This window comes from Argentina anserina, chromosome 6 (assembly GCF_933775445.1).
Source record: "Argentina anserina chromosome 6, drPotAnse1.1, whole genome shotgun sequence".
NCBI classification, from domain to species: domain Eukaryota; kingdom Viridiplantae; phylum Streptophyta; class Magnoliopsida; order Rosales; family Rosaceae; genus Argentina; species Argentina anserina.
In genome coordinates this window covers 6866935-6887701 of record NC_065877.1, presented here as the reverse complement: position 1 = coordinate 6887701, position 20767 = coordinate 6866935, and the positions used below count along the sequence as shown (strand labels likewise).

The 20767-nt window shown below is 40.8% G+C and overlaps 2 protein-coding genes and 1 pseudogene across 2 annotated transcripts; all 3 read left to right on the top strand.

The window, feature by feature from the left end:
- Window positions 1–3253: 3253 nt before the first annotated feature.
- LOC126796760 (putative receptor protein kinase ZmPK1) lies at window positions 3254–5575 on the top strand (annotated as a pseudogene).
- Window positions 5576–6079: 504 nt separating this feature from the next.
- LOC126796759 (putative receptor protein kinase ZmPK1) lies at window positions 6080–7054 on the top strand. Its single transcript, XM_050523492.1, has one exon. It carries the CDS (start codon window positions 6080–6082, stop codon window positions 7052–7054), a length of 975 nt encoding a protein of 324 aa, XP_050379449.1.
- Window positions 7055–11398: 4344 nt separating this feature from the next.
- Window positions 11399–12917, top strand: LOC126798873 (putative receptor protein kinase ZmPK1). Its single transcript, XM_050525950.1, has one exon. It carries the CDS (start codon window positions 11688–11690, stop codon window positions 12864–12866), a length of 1179 nt encoding a protein of 392 aa, XP_050381907.1. The 5' UTR covers window positions 11399–11687; the 3' UTR covers window positions 12867–12917.
- The last annotated feature ends 7850 nt before the right edge of the window (window positions 12918–20767 follow it).

Below are 20767 nucleotides of genomic sequence, written 5' to 3'. Positions count from 1 at the left end.
TACCGGAAATTCTGAAGGTCAAACGAGGTCCGAATGGAATGAAATTTTAAAATGGTCAATAAATATATATACCGATCACATCGGATGGTGTCGATTGATTCTGAGAAGTTTCCTTCATATAGTCTCTTCATAATGCGATGTTTTATTATAAAACCTAATATAAAAATTATGATACATTAATGGACACTTCGGTGATCAACAACTTCAGTTCGAAATATGGTCGATCGACACCAATAGATGTGACCGGTATATATATTTAGGGAATCCGTAAAAATTTGTCCGTTTTTTGGACTTGGTTTAACCGTTTGTATCAACGGTCAACTAAAAAAGGCGTTTTGACATATTGAAACCCCATTGACCGAGGCTTTGCCTAATGAATTTCTTCAGTGCGACTGCGCACGATAGGTAACAAAAAATTAGGTGATTTTAGATATGAAAACGGCTTTCGGCGTTCGCATATTTGTAATAGGTCATCCATTAGGGCATATTAGTGGTGTTTTCGATTTACCAAAAATTCTGACGGTCAAACGAGGTTCGAATTGAATGAAATTTTTACAGGGTCACTAAATATATATACCGATCACATTGGCTGGTGTCGATCGATCCCGAGAAGTTTCCTTCATATAGTCGCTTCATAATGTGATAGTTTTATTCTAAACCTAATATAAAAGGTCATGATACATTAGTGGACACTTAGGCGATCGCCAACTCCAATTCGAAATATGGGTCAATCGACACCAGCAGATATGATCGATATATATATTTAGGGACCCCGTGAAAATTTCATTCGTTTTGGACATGGTTTGATCATTCGTACCTACGGTCCATAAAAAAAGATGTGTTTTGACATATTGAAACCTCATTGACCGGAGCTTTGCTAAATGAGTTTCCTCAGTGTGACCGCGCACGTTAGGTAACAAAAATTAGGTGATTTCAAATATGCAAACGGCTTTCAGCGTTGACATTTTTGTAATAGGTCCTCCCTTATAGCATATTAGTAGTGTTTTCAGTTTACCGGAAATTCCGACGGTCAAATGAGGTCCGAATTGGATGAAATTTTTACAAGAATACTAATATATATACTGATCAAATTGGCTGTTGTCAATCGATCCCGAGAAGTTTCCTTCATATAGTCGCTTCATAATGCGATTGTTTTATTATAAACCTAATATAAAAGGTTATGATACATTAGTGGACACTTTTAACAAAAAAAACATTAGTGCACACTTCGGCGAGTGATAACTCAAGTTCGAAATATGGTTGATCGACACCAGTATATGTGATTAGATTGGAGGGGTGTCATTAGTGGCGTACCTATTTAGAAGGGCCACTTAGGTTCAAGCCCAGAGTACTTTAGGCTGTAAAAACCCTAGTATATATATAAATCAGAAAAAAAAATTCTTTTTAGAACTAGAATGAGGCTGAAAATTTGCTTCTTTTACTATTTTCCATGCGAAAATCTTTTTTCTCTCTAATATGTGGTTCTCATTTTTCAATCTTTGTCTAGCTCAATTTATCTTCTAGTGTCTTCTATTAGACTAATGTCTTGTTCTAATTCATTTGAAATTATTTGGTATGCTCCGATTAGAGTTATAGGGTTTTCAATTTCTCTTCATCAATGCATGAATTACTAATTGAAAGGATAATTCATTATTCCTGCTTAGATTGTTTGGTGTTGCTCTTCTTTTTTCTTTTGTTGTTTGTCTTCTCTCTTCGTTGAGAGGTCAAAGGTCTATTATTGCTTTGTTCCTTTTGAAGTTCTCTTATTTCTGTCAGTTGGATTTGATATATTTCCATATTCTCCCACTGGGGTTTCAAACTTTAACATAAAAATTGTGTCTTTAAAACTAATCCTGGATCCACCTCTCGGTGTCATTATATACAATTATCAATAATATGAATTGAAATTATTGAATTCAAATAATGAAATACATATGATTGAAAAAAAAACGAAAAACGTGGGGTCCCACAGTGTCACAGGTATCACATGTTTTACATGCCAACCGTGTGCAAGCTAATTTTTCTCGCCTACCTTCTACCTATGATGGCACTAGGAAATCAATCACAACCATCCTCCTTGCACTACACCTTGTATTCGATGGTGTATGCTTGAATCATTGTACATACTCTTTGTTCTACGCAGCAGAATATCTATGTTCTACCCTTATGAGTGATTATCTCCCAACTCACAAGTCTCTCTACACCCAAGTGTTTCCCGGTTTCCAATTGCGTGTGGGGGTTAACAAGTAATCACATACATACTCGGTTTTCTGGAACTAGTGTCATTTTTCTCATTTATGAATTCAATACAATCTAAAACCTAGCATGGATCTTTACAATGGTTTGTTTAACCCCAAAGTCTCATGTTTTGATCTACAAACTATTTAAACCTACTAACTAGCATGGAAGTTGACATCCCCAACTTCTATAAGACACATGACATAAATGCCTTAACTATAGGTGTAGTGGACAACCCCTACTACTGGGTTTATTAACTGCTAAGATGAGGTGGCATGCTTTTCCAAGACATGCAACTGCCCAAGTAACTTCTCCATAAATCGTGCACCAACTGCCCTTGAATAATCTCCTTTCAACATGCGCCAACTGTCCTTAAATAATTGTCCACTAAGAAGCCAAGTAACCTCTCATAAAGCTTTTGTAACTGCCTAGGTAACTGTCATTATTTTTGCTCTGCAACTGCCCCTGCTAACGAGGCTAATATACCCGTAACCGTCTGCTGACGAGGCTAATATGCATGCACGTTATGCAACTGCCTGGTGAGGCTAATATGCCTGCACCGCCCTCTGTCGCTGCTACTGCTGGCGAGGCTAATATCCATGCACGGATCTACGTTGCCTTCGGGTCATCCTTGCTTGGGTCTGAGTTGCATTCAGGGTCTCAGTCTGCCTATGCTATTTGCTGGTGAGGCTAATATGTCTGCCTGCTAGCGAGGCTAATAGCTCCGTACGAGTCTGCACTTGTTCTCTGTCTTGTTCCTATGCTCCTATTCCCTGTTTCAAGCTTCTCACACATGGATAAGATGCAAAGTGAAACCATGGCTTGCGCGCCCCTGCCTACTATAACATTAGCGAGGGTGTAACACACGGCCACTGCATGCCTTTGAGTAGGTCCGCCACTAAATAGAGAAATGATAGCCATTGATGACTTTTTTGGTCCTCATACTCTTCAGTCTCGATCTTCTAGTATCTAAACAGAGGCAGGAGTTCACAAACGTAAAGACACTAGAGCAAAAATGAAGTACAAAGCTTTATCAGTCATCACCTTTGTATGTCTCCTCTGTTTTGCAACCTCAAAAACCTTAACAAGTCTCAAGAGAGGTTCCTCTCTTTTTGTGGAAGATGATTCAGGTTTCCTAACCTCACCAGACAAGTCCTTTACTTGTGGTTTTTATGAGGTTGGCAGAAATGCCAACTGTTTCTCAGTTTGGTTCACAGGCTCAAGAGACAATACCGTTGTTTGGATGGCCAACAGGGACAAGCCAGTCAATGGCTTGGGGTCTAGAGTTCATTTGAGGCGAGACGGCTCGATGGTCTTGAATGATGTAGACGGAGGCACCATTTGGGAGAGCAGCACCAACTCGAGTGCCAGTAGTGTTGCAGATAGAGCTGAGCTTTTGGATACTGGCAACCTTGTTCTGAAGGACCCTAGTGGTAAAGTTCTATGGCAAAGCTTTGATTTTCCTACTGATACTCTCCTCCCAAACCAATACTTTAGAAATAGCAATAAGTTGTTCTCTAATTTGGGAAGGGGGGATTTAGGTACTGTCTATTTTAGTTTCTATTTTGATAATGATAATGTTTTAAAGTTGATGTATGATGGTCCTGACATTTCAAACCTGTATTGGCCTGACCCTGATTATAATGTATTCCAGAATGGCAGAACTTCTTACAATAGTAGTAGAGTTGCTGTTCTAGATGAACTAGGTAGCTTTTCGTCTAGTGATGGACTGCAATTTAGTGCTTTTGACATGGGTCTGAGAGTGAAAAGGAGGTTGACGAAGGACTATGATGGAAATCTATGACTTTATAGTCTGAATAGCTCAACATGTTTGTGGATAATCACATGGCAAGCTATGGTGCAGCTCTAAGGTTCATGGGACATGTGGGCGAAATGGGATCTGTACTTATACGCGAGGGCCAAAGTGTTCATGTCCTCCTGGCTATGAAGTAGTCAATGCAAGTAACTTGAACTTGGGTTGCAGGCCTAAATTCAAGCGTACAGCTCGAAGTCCCAAGAAGAGAAATTTGTGCTGATTCCACAGGTAGATTTCTATGGATTTGATCTCAATTATAGTGAAACAGTTTCATTTGATCATTGCAAACAGCTCTGCTTGGGGGATTGCCGGTGTGAGGCATTTAGCTATATACTTGAGAATGCCTGCGAGTGTGGAGGCAATGTTACTTATCACCAAGCTCAACGCCTCGGACTCATGTAACATACCTGAGGCCAGAAAAATGGGCTCTGCTTCCATGTATGACAATACTAGTAAAAGGGTAAGATGGATGTATCTGTATTGGTTTGCTGCTGCAGCTGGTGCAGTTGAAATTCTCTTCATACTCTCAGGTTGGTGGTTACTTTTCAGAAGAAATGGTGCTAGAGCTCCTATTGAAAATGGATATCATATGATCTCTAGTCAATTTAGAATGTTTCGGATTATTGAGCTCAAGAAGGCAACTAATAATTTCAACAAGGAGCTGGGAAGAGGGGCATCTGGAGCTGTTTTTAAGGTGTTCTGGAAGATGAGAGAGTGGTTGCTGTGAAGAAATTGGCGGACATTTATCAAGGTGAAGATGTGTTCTGGGCTGAAGTAAGCACAAATGGTAAAATCAATCACATGAATCTAGTGAGAATATGGGGATTCTGTTCAGAAGACAAACAAAGACTCTTAGTGTCTGAATTTATTGAACATGGATTACTAGACAAGCACCTGTTTCCCCCAATTTTTCTTGGATGCCAAGAAAGGTTTAAAGTTGCATTAGGGGTAGCGAAGGGTTTAGCCTATCTTCATCATGAGTGTCTAGAATGGGTTATCCATTGTGATGTGAAGCCTGAAAATATACTTCTGGATGCTAATTTTGAGGCAAAGATAGCAGATTTGGGGTAGCAAAATTGTCTCAGAGAGGCAGCAAGAGCTCAATTTTCTCTCAAATTCGAGGAACAAAAGGGTACATGGCCCCAGAGTGGGATCGGAACCTTCCGATCACTGCCAAAGTGGATGCTTACAGTTATGGGTTGGTAATCTTAGAGTTGGTGAAGGGCCTTCGTCTTTCAAATTGGGCAGAGGAGGACAGCGAGGAGCAAGAGGCAGAGCTGACAAGGTGTGTGAGGATAGTAAAAAGGAAGATCAAATGTGGAGAAGATTCATGGATCGAGGATATATTGGATCCAAGACTAGAAGGGAAGTTCAGTTCAGCAGAAAACAAGCAGAAAAGATGGTTGAGATTGGCATTTCTTGTGTGGAAGAAGATAGGAGCAAGAGACCAACAATGGATTCAGTAGTCCAAGCTATGCTAGATTGTGAAGATGAATCCTATATGCATCTGTAAAATAAATTTGTTTCTTACAAGCCTACAGGTAAGTGCATATGTAAACTTTACTTGAACTGCAAGCTTTTTCTTAAAAGATAAATTACTGAACGTGATTTCTGAATGTTTTGTATTTGAGTCATTAGATATAAAATTGCAAAGGCTATAATGCAAAGTCATTGCAGTCTCAGTGATTGCGACTAGAACTATCCGACACCACACAACGGAATGAATAAACTCCAGTATTATATTTCATCATGATTGGCATATCTGAAACAGAGCTGTCAAACACGACTGCTTCATTGAATCTCATTAATTCATGGGAATATAATTAATAGAAAACAACTATCATGACAATGTAACCAAGACCACAAAATCAATCTCTTCTGACGTTGAAAAACTCAATTTCGTTACAGATTCCTGAACAAAGCCGCCGGTATAATCTCATTCAGATTGCGAAAGAAGGCCACATTATAAGTCTAGATTGGTCAGCTGCCATCTCCAGGGCTAAAGCATTTTTGAAAAACTCCACCATGAAAATCTCCAAGTGTATTCTTCTTTTGCTATTTGCAATAACCTTTGCTAAGAGTCGAGCAAAATTAGAAGGGCTGCCAAGCTTAAAGCAAGGGAACTCCTTGAAAGCTGAGGAAGAGAGCAACTTCTTGGTTTCTCCAGGTGGAACATTTTCTAGTGGATTTTACAAAGTTGGCGCCAATGCCTCCTGTTATTCAATATGGTTCACCAATACTGTTGATAAAACTGTTGTCTGGATGGCTAACCGAGATAAGCCCATCAGTGAAAGCGGCTCGAAGCTAACCCTCCATGGAGCTGGCAACCTGGTTTTAACAGATGCACAAGGTTCAGTTGTGTGGGAAACTAATACAATCCTCAAGGAAATCGTGGAACTTCAGCTTCTTGAGACAGGAAATTTGGTGCTAACTAACCAAGATGGCACGATCATCTGGCAGAGCTTTAATTCTCCAACAGACACACTTCTACCAACACAGCCGCTCACCAAGAACAAAACGTTGGTGTCCATGAGAAGCCAAGGTACATACTTATCTGGATACTACAACTTGAAGTTCGATGATAACAACATTTTGTTTCTCATCTACAATGGCCCTCAACTTTCTAGTGTTTATTGGCCCGAGCTTGTTTCAAATGTTTTTGTAAATGGTAGAAATCCTTACAACAGCACTAGAATGGCTATTTTAGATGAGGCTGGACACTTTGTATCCAGTGACAATATGCTGTTTTATGCATCTGACTATGGGGTTGGTCCAAAGCGGCGGTTAACAATGGACTATGATGGCGTCTTAAGGTTGTACAGTCTCAATGAATCGACAGGGTTGTGGGAACTGTCATGGTTGCCTGCTGGTGTTGATTCATGCCTGGTTCAGGGATTGTGTGGGGAATATGGTATCTGCACATACAAACTGTTGGCATGTATAGTGGCGGGAAACATGATCCGTGTTTTACGGAGTGAATCCCGGAAAGTGAATTCGTAGATTAGTATATATAGGTTGATATGTGTATGAAGAAATCATCAAGTTATATATCCAATTAATTCCAGTTGGTATCAGAGCTGTGCTCTGTTTTACCTGTTTTTGGTGTTTGGAGCTTCCGGTAATTAGTCGGAATAACCAACTGTGTTTTTTGTTCCCGGCGTCGTCCTCCAGAAGTCAACACGTTGCCGTCTTCCTCGTCGCTCCCGCTGCTGCAACCTCACCTCCTCGACGAGCGCCGTTCTCCTCGACGAGCGCCGTTCTCTTCGACACAGACGACCCACCGACGAGCGCCGTTATCCACATCACCCACAACCACCACCTCTGCTTCTTTCGGCTCCTCAACCTCACTGCTATTCTTATCAAACTCATTCTCCACAACCTCATCTCCGAATCGACCCGCCGATCCCGCCGATTCACTGCTCCTCATCTCCGAGACGCCCTCCGGTGGTCCCTCATCTCCGAGACGCCCTCCGGTGCTTCTCATCTCCGAGACGCCGATTCATTCACCCTAGCTCGGAGCCGCCGCTGTCCCTTTCTCTCTGCTCTGCACCTCCATCTCTTTCTCCTCTCTCCGAAATCTTTCCCGAAATTTTCCTTCAGAAACCCTACATTTATCTCTCAACCCGACCCGACCCGGCCCGCTCTCGACCCGGCCCGGTCTCGATCCGGCCCGGTCTCGACCCGACCCGGTCCGCCGATCCGACCCGGTCCGCCTACCCGACCCGACCCGGTCCACCCGACCCGACCCGGTCCATCCGACCCGACCCGGTCCATCCGACCCGACCCGGTCCGGCAAGAATCATTTGTCTTTTTCCTTGTCTGTGCATCCTCACTGTCAGTGCAAGTGCACCAAAGACCGATTCTTCTTTAATTGGTATGGCTTTTAATATTTCTCACTCTGGTAGTTCTGATACATGGATTATTGATTCTGGTGCGTCTGATCATATGACTTATGACAAATCTTATTTTACCATATTATCCCCTCCACCCGTACCCTATGTTACTAATGCTAATGGTGAGTCATTTCCCGTGGTAGGGACAGGGTCTGTTCGTATTACTCCTACCATAGAGCTTCACAATGTACTTTATGTACCTGCTCTATCTCACCATTTGATATCTGTTCCCCAACTGAACGCTGACGCTCAGTGCTATGTGACCTTTTTTCCTATGTATGTGATATTTCAGGATCTTCTCACCGGACGAGTAATTGGTCGGGGGTATTTGCGGGGCCGGTTGTTTCATTTGGATCTGACGTACGCAGGGGAAAAACCAGGCGGGCAGTCTCGGACCGCGTTACTCTCCACTTCTGACAAGTTAAGTGAAATTTGGTTATGGCATCGTCGCTTAGGGCATCCATCTTTTAGTATTATGAAAAAATCCATACCCACTTTGTTTATTAATGTGGACGAGTCTTGTTTATGTTGTGAGACATGTGTTTTGGGCAAGAGTCATCGATCAACTTATTCCCCTAGTAGTTCACCTAAAAGCTTTCTTCCTTTTGAATTAATTCATTCTGATGTTTGGGGACCCTCTAAAGAATCTACTGTCTCAGGCATGCGTTATTTTGTGTCATTCATTGATGAGTGCACACGTCTTTCATGGATTATTCTTCTTAAAAATAAAGATGAAGTTTTTCCAGCTTTTCGTACCTTCCATGCCACTGTCCAAACCCAATATAATGCCACCATTCGAGTTCTTCGTTCTGATAATGGGGGGGAATACGTGAATCATGTCTTTCAGGAGTTCTTTAACACACACGGAATTGTTCATCAAACAACGTGTCCTTACACACCTGAGCAAAATGGGATTTCTGAACGGAAAAATCGTCATTTACTTGATATGGCTCGGTGTATTCTTTTTAGTGCCCACATGCCTAAATACCTTTGGGGTGATGCTGTCATTACTTCCGCCCACCTTATTAATCGTCTTCCATCTCGTGTTCTTCAAGGGAAAGTTCCATATGAGGTGCTTGCATCTCATGTCAAATTACCCTCGTTTCATAATCTTCCTGCCCGTGTTTTCGGTTGTGTTGCTTTTGTTCATCTTCCACAACATCAGCGTTCTAAGTTAGATGCCCGGGCAGTTAAATGTGTTTTTGTTGGGTACGGCAGCCATCAGAAAGGGTACCGGTGCTACCATCCCCCTACTCGGAAGTACTATGTCACTATGGATGTTACCTTTTTTGAGGATATGAGTTATTTTTCCCCTTCTGATACTGCTCTTCAGGGGGAGAATTCCTATTTTGAAGAGCTGTATCATAGAGAGGGGGAGACAAGTGAGCCAGTCGATATGGTAACAAGATCTGTTGAGATTACCAAAGTATCAGCCACACAGGCACCACCGGAGGTCGTCACTCAAGAGATTCAGGCACCAGAAGCTGACAACACAACTGCCCCTCATGTATCTCGTACTACTTATACCCCTGATCAATGCTCTCCTGGTGCAGAAGATCACTCATCTGAGGTTAGTCATTCTATTCAGGCTAATAGTAGACAATATGTTTTGCCAAATAGGTCTACTCGAGGTCAACCAACAAAAAAATATGAACCTACCTTTCAGACTAAATCCAAGTATCCGGTGGCCAATTTTATATCTACTAAAAGATTATCTAAGTCATATGAGTCATTTGTGAATCAAATATCTACTGTATCAGTACCTAACAAAGTGCAGGATGCATTGGGCGATCCAAAATGGAGGAAAGCAATGGAGGAAGAGATGGAAGCATTACAAAAGAACAATACTTGGGAGCTTGTACCTCCACCATATGGCAAGAAGACTGTAGGATGTCGATGGGTGTTTACAGTGAAGCATAATCCAGATGGGTCAGTAAGCCGGTATAAAGCACGCCTAGTAGCAAAGGGGTTCACCCAGACATATGGCATAGACTATGATGAGACATTTGCACCTGTTGCAAAGATAAACACTATCCGGGTATTGCTCTCTATCGCTGCTAACTTGAACTGGCCACTTAGGCAGTTTGATGTTAAGAATGCATTCCTTCATGGAGAACTATCAGAGGAAGTATACATGGATCTTCCGCCTGGATATGTGGCCACTTCTCCAAGTAACTCCGTATGCAGATTGAGAAAGTCTTTGTATGGTCTTAAACAGTCACCTCGTGCTTGGTTTGGAAGATTCTCACAATTCATGAGGAAAATTGGATACGTGCAGAGTAATTCAGACCACACATTATTTCTCAAACACCAACAAGGGAAGGTAACAGCTCTAATCATATATGTTGACGATATGGTAGTTACTGGTAATGATACTATTGAGGTGGACAGATTACAAAAACAGCTAGCCACATAGTTTGAGATGAAGGACCTAGGTACACTCAAGTACTTCTTGGGTATTGAGGTAGCCCGGGGAAGTGATGGTATCTATCTGTGTCAGAGGAAGTACATCCTTGATCTACTAACGGAGACAGGGATGTTAGATTGCACTCCAATTGATACTCCTATTGAGCAGAACCATCGGTTAGCAGAGTATCCAGATCAAGTTCCCACTGACAAAGCTCGATATCAGAGGCTAGTTGGACGCCTGATTTATTTGTCACATACCAGGCCAGATGTTGCATATGCAGTAAGTGTAGTGAGTCAGTTCATGCATAATCCAAGTGTGGATCATATGGATGCTGTTGTAAGGATTTTGAGATACTTGAAGTCAGCTCCAGGGAGAGGAGTAATGTTTTCTAATCACAACAATATCTTTGAGATTTGTGGCTTCACAGATGCAGACTGGGCTGGAAATGTTACCGATCGGAGGTCCACATCAGGGTACTATACCTTTGTTGGAGGCAATCTTGTTACGTGGAGGAGTAAGAAACAAAATGTGGTAGCTCGATCTAGTGCTGAAGCAGAATACAGAGGTATGGCTCAGGGAGTGTGCGAATTATTATGGCTTAGAAATCTACTAGAAGACTTGGGTATTAAGCCTAAAAGTGCTATGCAGCTGTACTGTGACAACAAGGCAGCTATTGATATTTCGCATAACCCTGTGCAACATGATCGTACAAAACATGTGGAGGTTGATCGTCATTTTATAAAGGAAAAGCTAGACGCAAAGATCATTAGTTTTCCTTTTGTTTCCACAGAAGAGCAACTTGCCGATATGCTCACAAAAGGAGTGTCTAAAAGGGTTTTTTATGATTCACTTAGCAAGTTGGGCATGGTCGATATGTATGCACCAACTTGAGGGGGAGTGTTGGCATGTATAGTGGCGGGAAACATGATCCGTGTTTTACGGAGTGAATCCCGGAAAGTGAATTCGTAGATTAGTATATATAGGTTGATATGTGTATGAAGAAATCATCAAGTTATATATCCAATTAATTCCAGTCAAACCACTAGCTACTTGTACTTGCCCTTTGGGGTTTTCCCTTAAAGATCCTTCAGACCGGTCCAAAGGCTGCTCACCTACCTTCAATTTGACCCAAGATACAAGCAAGCTAGACTTCCTGGTGCTGCCTTACACAGATTACTACGGATATGATTTGGATACCTATAGACTTGGAATCTCTTTCGAAGCATGCAGGAATTCATGTCTAGTGGATCCAAGATGTTTGGGATTCGGATATGCGCTGGATGGATTAGGACAATGTTTCCCTAAGAGTCTTCTGCTCAATGGATATCGCATGTCAAATGTTAAGAGCATCATACATGTTAAGATTCCTAAAGGTTTTCTGACCCCTGATGCCGTCCAAAGCAATCTAGAAACGCATGATTTGAATTGTTCTGCAGCTCAGTTGATTGTAAGTACTGATCTCGAAACAGAAAAGAGCAATAAAAACCAGTACATGAAGTACCTTATTGCATTTTTCAGTTCCTTTGGAGTAATTGAAGCAATCTGCATTGGTTTAACATGGTGGTTTGTGTTCCGAAAGCAAGCTCATGAGGAAATGGTGAACATGGGGTACATGGCATTAGCCATAAATGCTGTAGGATTTAAACGATTCACATACGCAGAACTAAAGAAAGCAACCAATAACTTCAAACAGGAGATAGGAAAAGGAGGGTTCGGAACAGTCTATAAAGGGGTCCTGGATGGTGAAAAATATATAGCTGTGAAGAGATTAGAAGGCATCATGCAAGGAGATGCTGAATTTTGGGCAGAGGTGAGTGTCATAGGGAATATCAATCATATGAACTTGGTAAAACTATATGGTTTCTGTGCTGATAATGATCATAAGCTCTTGGTGTATGAGTACCTGGAGAATGGATCCTTGGATAAACTCTTGTTTTCAGATGTTGAACTTGGACTGGAAAAGCGGTACAAGATTGCATTAGGCACGGCAAAGGGCTTGTCATATTTGCATGAAGAGTGCCTTGAATGGGTGCTCCACTGTGATGTAAAACCTCAAAATATACTGTTAGACGACCATCTTGAACCTAAGGTGGCAGATTTTGGCATGTCCAAGTTGTTCAAAGACATTCATGATGAAGGCGATAAATTTTCGAGAGTTCGAGGCACCAGAGGTTACATGGCTCCAGAGTGGATGGTGAACCTAAAAATTGATGCAAAGGCAGACGTCTATAGCTATGGGATTGTTCTGTTGGAGCTACTGAGTGGAAAGAGTGCCTCTATTCTGCTTTCAGCTTTTGCACAAGAGTGCATTGAACAAAAACAACTGGTACAATGTGTGACTGAAAAGATCAGAGTTGAAGGCCTTAAGGAAGTGATAGACCCCCGACTTCATCATGATTTCAACGAAAAGAAGCTCGAAAGATTAATGAAGGTTGCTCTATTGTGTGTACAAGAAGATCGAAATGCACGACCTGCCATGAGTAAGGTGGTGGAGCTTCTACTTGAGTGAAAGGTGCATGATGAAGAACTGAAGATCAGAGAATAGAAACTACAAGTTAATTGTGTGATTGATTTTTTTTTTTTTTACATTTATTTAGCTTCCAACAAAAAATTATCAGTAATAAGAGTTCCAGCCGTTGAGCTGAAGAGATAAAAGAAAAAAAAACAAATTAATTCCAATAAAAATATTATTTCAAGATTCTGTGTATTCAATGTTTAGCCTCAATTTCCATATTTGATTTTCTCTGAATAACCTAATTACTTATGAAGATGTTTGGGCTTAAAATAATACTTCGGTATTATTTAGATTCTTTAGGCTCGTGGACCGGCTATTTGGGGAAAATCGATCAAAGAGCAAGATTATGTTCCTTATTAGAATAGATTTCGGGGACTAATACTGCATAGAATCTGAGTTGAATAAAGAAGGTGAATCCAAATCAACTAGGAGGTTCTCAAGACTTGATCCGCAAGAAAGAACAATTTGTGTTCTCTATATAAAGGGGTCGAATGTGTAGAATAACACACACAACGTCAAACAAACTATTGCGCAACCGCATAGTTAAGTCTCCTCATGGAGCAAAAGTCCGATTAGCTTCGGCAACCAAGTCTCCTCGCGGAGCAAAAGTCCGATTAGCTTCGGCAACTAAGTCTCTCATCGGAGCGGAACTACCGAGATGTACGCCTCGCGCTGTATGTAGCAACAAGTCTAATTAACTTCGGCAACTAGAGTCAAGTCCATCAAGTCGCTAGCCCAGCTTCTAGCAAACACAAAAGTCTGCACTAGTCAGCAATTCCCTACAACAAGAGAGTCCCGCTATCAACGACACATTATAAGCTCTGCTTTTCCCCAAGCGGTCTAAAGTAAGATCGGCCATCTACTTGAGGTGGAGTGAAAGGTACCTAGCAACTCTGGTTGTGTATAGGTCATTCGAACTTCAGCGTTTTATCAGCAACTGCGGAACAATCGTTTGAGAAGAAGACAGTACGTGAGGGCAATCATCGTCAACAAGCAAGAGTTGTACCTAACTCAAAGGTACTGGCACGCCAAGCAACAACAGAGAACGAAGGTTAGAACCACCTAGGGTTCAAAACTGGGGCTTGCTGATTGTTCCCTAAGGAGATCTTTTTCCCAGCTCGAACATTTGGCACGCCCAGTGGGACAGTGTCAAGATAGCAAGCCAGAATCCTTACTCGCGAGGATATCCCCTTTGCTCGAAACCAGAGCATTCGCATTGTGTTCCTCATAACACAGCGACTTGCAGAGGTTTAACAGCGGTTGAGGCATTACTGAAATTTGGAGTGATGGCGACACCGAAAGACATGAAACTAGCTTTCAAGGAGTTGACACAGGTAGTCAAGTCATTAGAGGAGTCATTCGGCGAGCGAATGATTGCGGTTGAGAGAACGTTGGATAATGTGTCGCAACTACAGTCGACACAAGGTCAGCGTCTGGCTGAGACCAATGAAAGATTGAAGAAGCTGGTTCTGGGTGCTAACGAGCACGCGAACAATGCTCTCTTAGAGTTTGAAGGCCAGGACGAGCGGTTCAAGCAAATCGAAGAAGCGTTGGGAATCCAATGGACTGTCGCCGGGCTTTACGAGAAACAGAACCTTGACAAGCCTAAGGCCACCAAAAAAGATAGGTCCAACAAGAAGGCTAGCACCGGTGACGACGACGACGGTGAAGAGGTTGAGGCCAAGGGTGATAAGGTTGACAAATCTGATGCCGTGCTTACCAAACCCGCAGGGAGGAAGAAGACAAAGGCTAAAAAGGGCAAGTTCATGTTGGGAAGTTCAAGACGTTCGAATACACCCGAGTTTGAGGCACTTCAGAGGACAGTGGCACTTCTTCAACCAAGTGGGAGACAAGAGCGTCACCACCAGTTCCGTCGCGAGCGTCAAGAGGAGCATTGAGAAGAGCCTGAGAAAGAAGCAGAAGAGGGTCAGACCTTTACCAAAGAGCAGGTTCAGAAGATGATCCAAGAGAGTGTGAGGACCATTCATGGTCATGCTGCCGCGAACATATCTTATACAAGTCCATTCCCGGAATGGGTGACAGCATGTCCTTGGCCCTCGGGTTATCGACCAATCAAGTTCCAGACTTTCTCAGGAGAGGGATCTGAGAATGCAGCTGAGCACATCTCTCATTTCCACAGCGATTGCGGGCCATATGCATCTGATCAAGTCTTCAAGATGAGGGTTTTCAGTTCATCTCTGTCAGGACCGGCGCTATCTTGGTTCTCTAAGTTAGCACCGAGGTCCATTTCAGATTGGTCCATACTCGAGACAATGTTTAAGACGACTTTTGGCAGTGTTGAGCCTGAGGTGGATTTTTCATCTTTGACTTCCATGTATCAACAACCAATGGAGTCGGCAGTAGAGTTCCTGAAGAGGTTTAAGGTTCAGCAAGCAAAGTGTAGAACACCACTCGCGGAACAAGATGCCATTCGAATAGCCATAAAGGGTTTGGAAACCCATCAGCGGGCCAAACATCATGATGCCTATTTTTCTAGCATGGCAGACTTAATGAACAAGATAGGAAGCTACCAAGTGTTCCTTAGGGAGATGGAGGACAGTGCCACACTTCCAAAAGGTCCGCATGTGTCCTACCACCCTGGCACTTTGAAACCACGCTATGCAGTTCCATTTGGAACTAAGAGGGTTTCCACTATCTACTCGCATGTCGATCCTTTCTACACACCATATCCATACGAAGAGCAGTGGGTCGAGAAGGTAGATGATGAGGTAGCGGCAGTAGAGATAGCCGGAAGACAAGCATTGAAGTCCAAGGCTTTGAAGATGTCTAGAGACCCTATCAAGATCTCTACAGCAGCAATCACCAAACCTGAGTACGAGTCATATACCTACAATGCTCACAAGGCTCCAGAGATTCTGGATGAATTGTTCGCGAGTGGAAGAGTGAAGCATGATACTGCAATGCCTACTGCAACGCAGATAGAAGGGAATAAGTACTGCAAGTTCCACAACTTGTTCAATCACCACACAACCGATTGTGTTAAGCTCAAGGATCAGCTACAAACTTGGATTAACAAAGGCATGCTTGGGGTAGATAATTAAAGAGCTGCAGCGTGGGTCGATATAGATCCCTTCCCTACAGTGTCAGTGGTGGAAGTTACACCATTGACAACACTTTTAAAAGCTCACCGCCCTTCCAAGTTTGCTGAATACACTAGGTATATAACATCTAATGTATTACCCTCTCTCACTAGGTAATGTAGATAACCTTTTAAAGATAACATCATATGCAGGCTATACAAAAACCTTTTCTATATGAATGGGTAATAATTTTCTAACACTTGAAATTCAAATAGGCCAATATTACTGCTACATACATAAATATATTATGACCATGTTTCTCTAGAAATCTACTGATGTATTATTAGTTAGGGTGTTAATTGCCTACACTAACATTGAATATCATATGATGGACAAACAAAACCTTAGAATTTCAAAGGCCGGTTCATTACATTAACCATGGAAAGATATAAAAACCTTCATTGTATAAGAAGATTAAGATTTCATTCATATGATAAAGAAACAAGTAGAAAGGTGGACGTTCGTTGATAATAGCCAATCATTTTATCATTAAATATGCTATTATTTGTCATTAAGTATGTTTGTGTTCTGTTTTGTGCTACTCTACCAAAGTCATGATCATAATTTGCTTTTTAGGAATTGGAAAATCCTGGAAAAGTACTTGATAGAGTGACATTCTTCGACCTTGTACATTCATCAATGAAAAAAGATTTGACTAACCCTCACCTTAGTAGTGAGGAAGCTAAAAAAAAGGTGCATTTCAAGTTTTGTTGATGATAACTCTTCATGTGACTCATTCTTGTACAACTAATCAGATTTATAATTGTTTTAGGAAAAATTTAAACATCTTGAAGATGAAGCTCGAAGGGAAGGTCACAAGGTCACTCATTAGGTTAGATATGAGCTATTTAATGAGGTTATGGCCCTGAGACACGTAATAGAGTTCGAGGATACGGTTGTGGTGTCAAATGGGTTGATGTTCCAGGTATTGTTACACAAAGACATGGGATGAAACATCAAGTTAGAGCCTTACATGAGGCCTTAGAAGCAGAACGGGAAGCTAATGAACAAAGGGAAGCAACTTCGGCCCTTAAATTAAGACAATATGTTGAGAGGGAAGAAGCCCTGCAAGCTGATCTTGGAGCGGTGAGCTCCAAATTGGATTCACTGCAAACACATGTCGGTGCTAATCAATTGACTGAAATCTTTGCTGCAGCCGGGATAACATCAATGGACTCTTTAGATCTGAGCCATCTTCTCAATTTCATAAAGAAGTCGGTCAATGGTGAAGCAAATAACCAGTCAGGTGATCAAATGGCCATGATATCGGTCTAAGTTGCTCGACTTGTTAGGTAAATGTTAGAACTTCAAACCCTCTTACCTTTTGGATATATTAACAAAAAATTACTTTTAAGATAGAAATCTAAATCACCAAAATATAAATTTTACATTCATTATCTACTTTAGTTTGAATTTAATATATTAGTAATAATGATGAGTTAAAAGGAAACTTGCAAAATCACATGCAATCTATAATTAAGGTAAAAAATAATTTAATATTAAAGTTGACTAATTAAAATTAAATATTGGCAACATGTAATTTTTGTTAAAATGAAAGACAATCTTGTATCTTATTTGACAATATCTGAGTAAAAATAATAATTAAATAATATGTAGATTTATTTTAAAAGTATGTACCAAAAATAGGTATAAAACTAAATACCCCTAATGTATTTCATGTGCCAGAGTACTCCCAGTATCATCCATATTAAAATTTTGAAAGCTTCTCTGAGTCCTCATGAAGTATTCCAGCCAGAAACATATGAGTTGAACTGTTCAAGGGCAGAAGTTACTTACAAGAGTAGTAATCAGTACATAAAGTACCTCATTGGTTTTGTAACTTCTTTTGCGGTAATTGAAATAGTCTGCATTGGTTTGACATGGTTGTGGCACTGTGTGCGTTACGAAGCCATGCTGGTGAGGATTCTGAGAACATTGGTTACATGGAATCAATCATGGAAATGAAAAGCTTCACCTATGCAGAACAAAAAAGGCCAACCAAGGATTTCACCCGGGAGATAGGAAAAGGTGGTTTTGGAGCAGTTTATAAAGGAGTTCTTGGCAAGGAAGGGTTGTTGCTGTTAAGAGATTAGAAGCCATCGTGCAAGGAGATGGAGAGTTTTGGGCAGAGGTTAGTGAGATAGGGAAAATCAACCACAGAAACTTGGTAAGGCTTTGGGGTTTCTTTGCTGAGAATGAACATAAGCTGTTGGTCTATGAGTACCAGGAGAATAGATCTTTGGATAAACTTGTTTTCAGATGTTGAACTTGCCCGGCCTAAGTCTGTTATTGTAATGGGTCAGGCTGGGCTTTGATATTTTAGCCCAGGAGTCCGGCCCGATCCGAGTCCGTTTTGGACACGGCACGGCCCGATCATAATAAATTCATGGGTCGGCCCGTCAAACACATAATTTTATATTATTTGTATAAATATTTAAACAATTATGATAATGAGAATTGAATATTAGACATTTTAAATATAAACCACTTGATTATTTCATTCTTTTAATTACATTATGTCACAAATATTATCAAAGTAGTGATAGAAAAAGTTATAGTTTTGACATATATAACGTTTTAAAAATAAGATTATCAAATGTGTTATAATATTTTATTTATTTTCATATTCTAAATTTATATAAAATAAATATTCTAATTACATAATATTTTTTATGTCAATTGTGTCTTATAATACCAATGAGCCGGACTAACCTGTTTCTTGCCCGGTATAAGTACGATTTTAGCCCGCTTAAAATGCCCGACCTGGCCCGTTTGACACCTCTACTCTACTTTACTTACACCCAAGGGTAGTCCCTTTCCAAGAACAAAGAACACAACCAAGTGATACAATGTGTGATTTAAAAAATCGGCACAGAAGGGCTTGAAAATATGATTGATCCTATACTACACCACGAACTCAACAACAAGAAACTTGAAAGAATGATGAAAGTTGCTCTACTTTGTGTGCATGAAGATCGCAATGCACGGCCAGCCATGAGCAAGGTTGTGGAGCTTCTAAATCAAAATGATGTGAAGGTTTGATTACATCAAATATGTTGAATACTATAACTTCGTGTTCTTTATCAGTTATTGTTTTTAAAAATAATAATAGCTAGGAAACCAGAATAGGAAATCACTGAATCATTGAGTATCATTACCCTGCATTTTCATTTGATAAAAGGAGTACTGTGAATCCAAGTTATTTAGTGGTTCCTTTCTGAAGTCTATATATGAATATATATTCTCTTCTCCTACGTACACCTTTTCCTGTCTAGCTAGTATATATATATATATATATATATATATATAGAGAGAGAGAGAGAGAGAGAGAGGGAACTTTCCTATTACTGACTGATAAGTAGATCGATGATCATATGACAGCTACAACAGCCTTTATAACGAGCCAACGAGGAATACAGAATCATAATCAACGAAGATAAACCGAATTCTCAGAGTAAAAGAACATATACAAATGGCGAATCAGCTAATAAGTTTAAAAAGCTTATATTGCAAAAGCTTGAGAGATCAATGAAAGATCACCTGGATTATTCTGGTGTTCTGGCAAGTGCTCATGAATGGAGCACGGTTGCTCGTATAACTGGAATTTCTGCAGGTTCACCATGACTGCCGCCTGCGCAGTAAAGCAAATTTGATAGGGAAGGCCAAACGAGCGGAAACAATGGATATATATACATTTTTAAAGCTGCTGTTCCAATGAAAACCTCTCTCTTCCGAACATATCCGCATTGGGCCGAAAAGCCCGAACCCGGCACGGGTCCAGTCTATTAAAAATCGGCCCGGCACGGTTCGAATCCGTTATTTTAATGAATTGGGCTGAGTCGAGGTATATTAGTTCATGGGTCAAGCCCGGAGCGTGCCCGTTTTGAGCCCGACACGGTCTCGGCACGATAATTCATGGTCCGGCATGTTAAACATATAATTTTATATTATTTATATAATTTTTTAAGGATTACAATAATGAGAATTGAATATTAGACATTTTAAATTAAAATATTTTGATTATTTCAACTTCATTATTTCACAAATATTATCAAAATAATAAAGAAAAACGTCATTGTTTTGACATATGTAACATTTTAGAAATAAGATTATGAAATATGTTTTAGTATTTTATTTATTTTACTATTCCATATAGTTATATAAGATACAATATTCTAATTACATAAAAAATTTATTCTAATAAAACATTATAATGCAAATGGGCTGGGCCGGCCTTTTTTTGGCCCGACACAGGCCCGAACCCGACTTGACATGGGCTTGGGCCGTGGGCCGGGTTTACTGTTTAAGCCAATAGGCCGACCCGAGCCCGGCACGATAAATAAATGGGTCAGCCTGAGCACGACATGTGCACGGATTTGTCCTGCATAAAATGGGTTGGGCCCAGCCCGGCCCGTTTGCCACCTCTAATCTCAACTCTTTTGGATGTACATTAGTATAGATCATCACTACACTTTTTATCCAAATTCAAATTCATATATGTAGTTTACCCGGAAGTTGAATTTTTATTCGAATTCACAATTTTGTTTGTCCAATGCTTTAATCTAGTTTAACACTCAACTCTCACTTTTTTTAAGGACTTTGGTGCTCACCAATGCATCTCTAACCGTGTTCAAGGTGTCACAAATCCTAGAATGTAACACCAATGGCCTCTAGCAATAAGGGCTAATGTGCATGTGTGCTATATTTGTAATTTGTGTGCTACAAATAGCACACCATGTGTGAAACACACGTGCACACTCAAAATTCATACACCATGCATGTCCATTATAATCA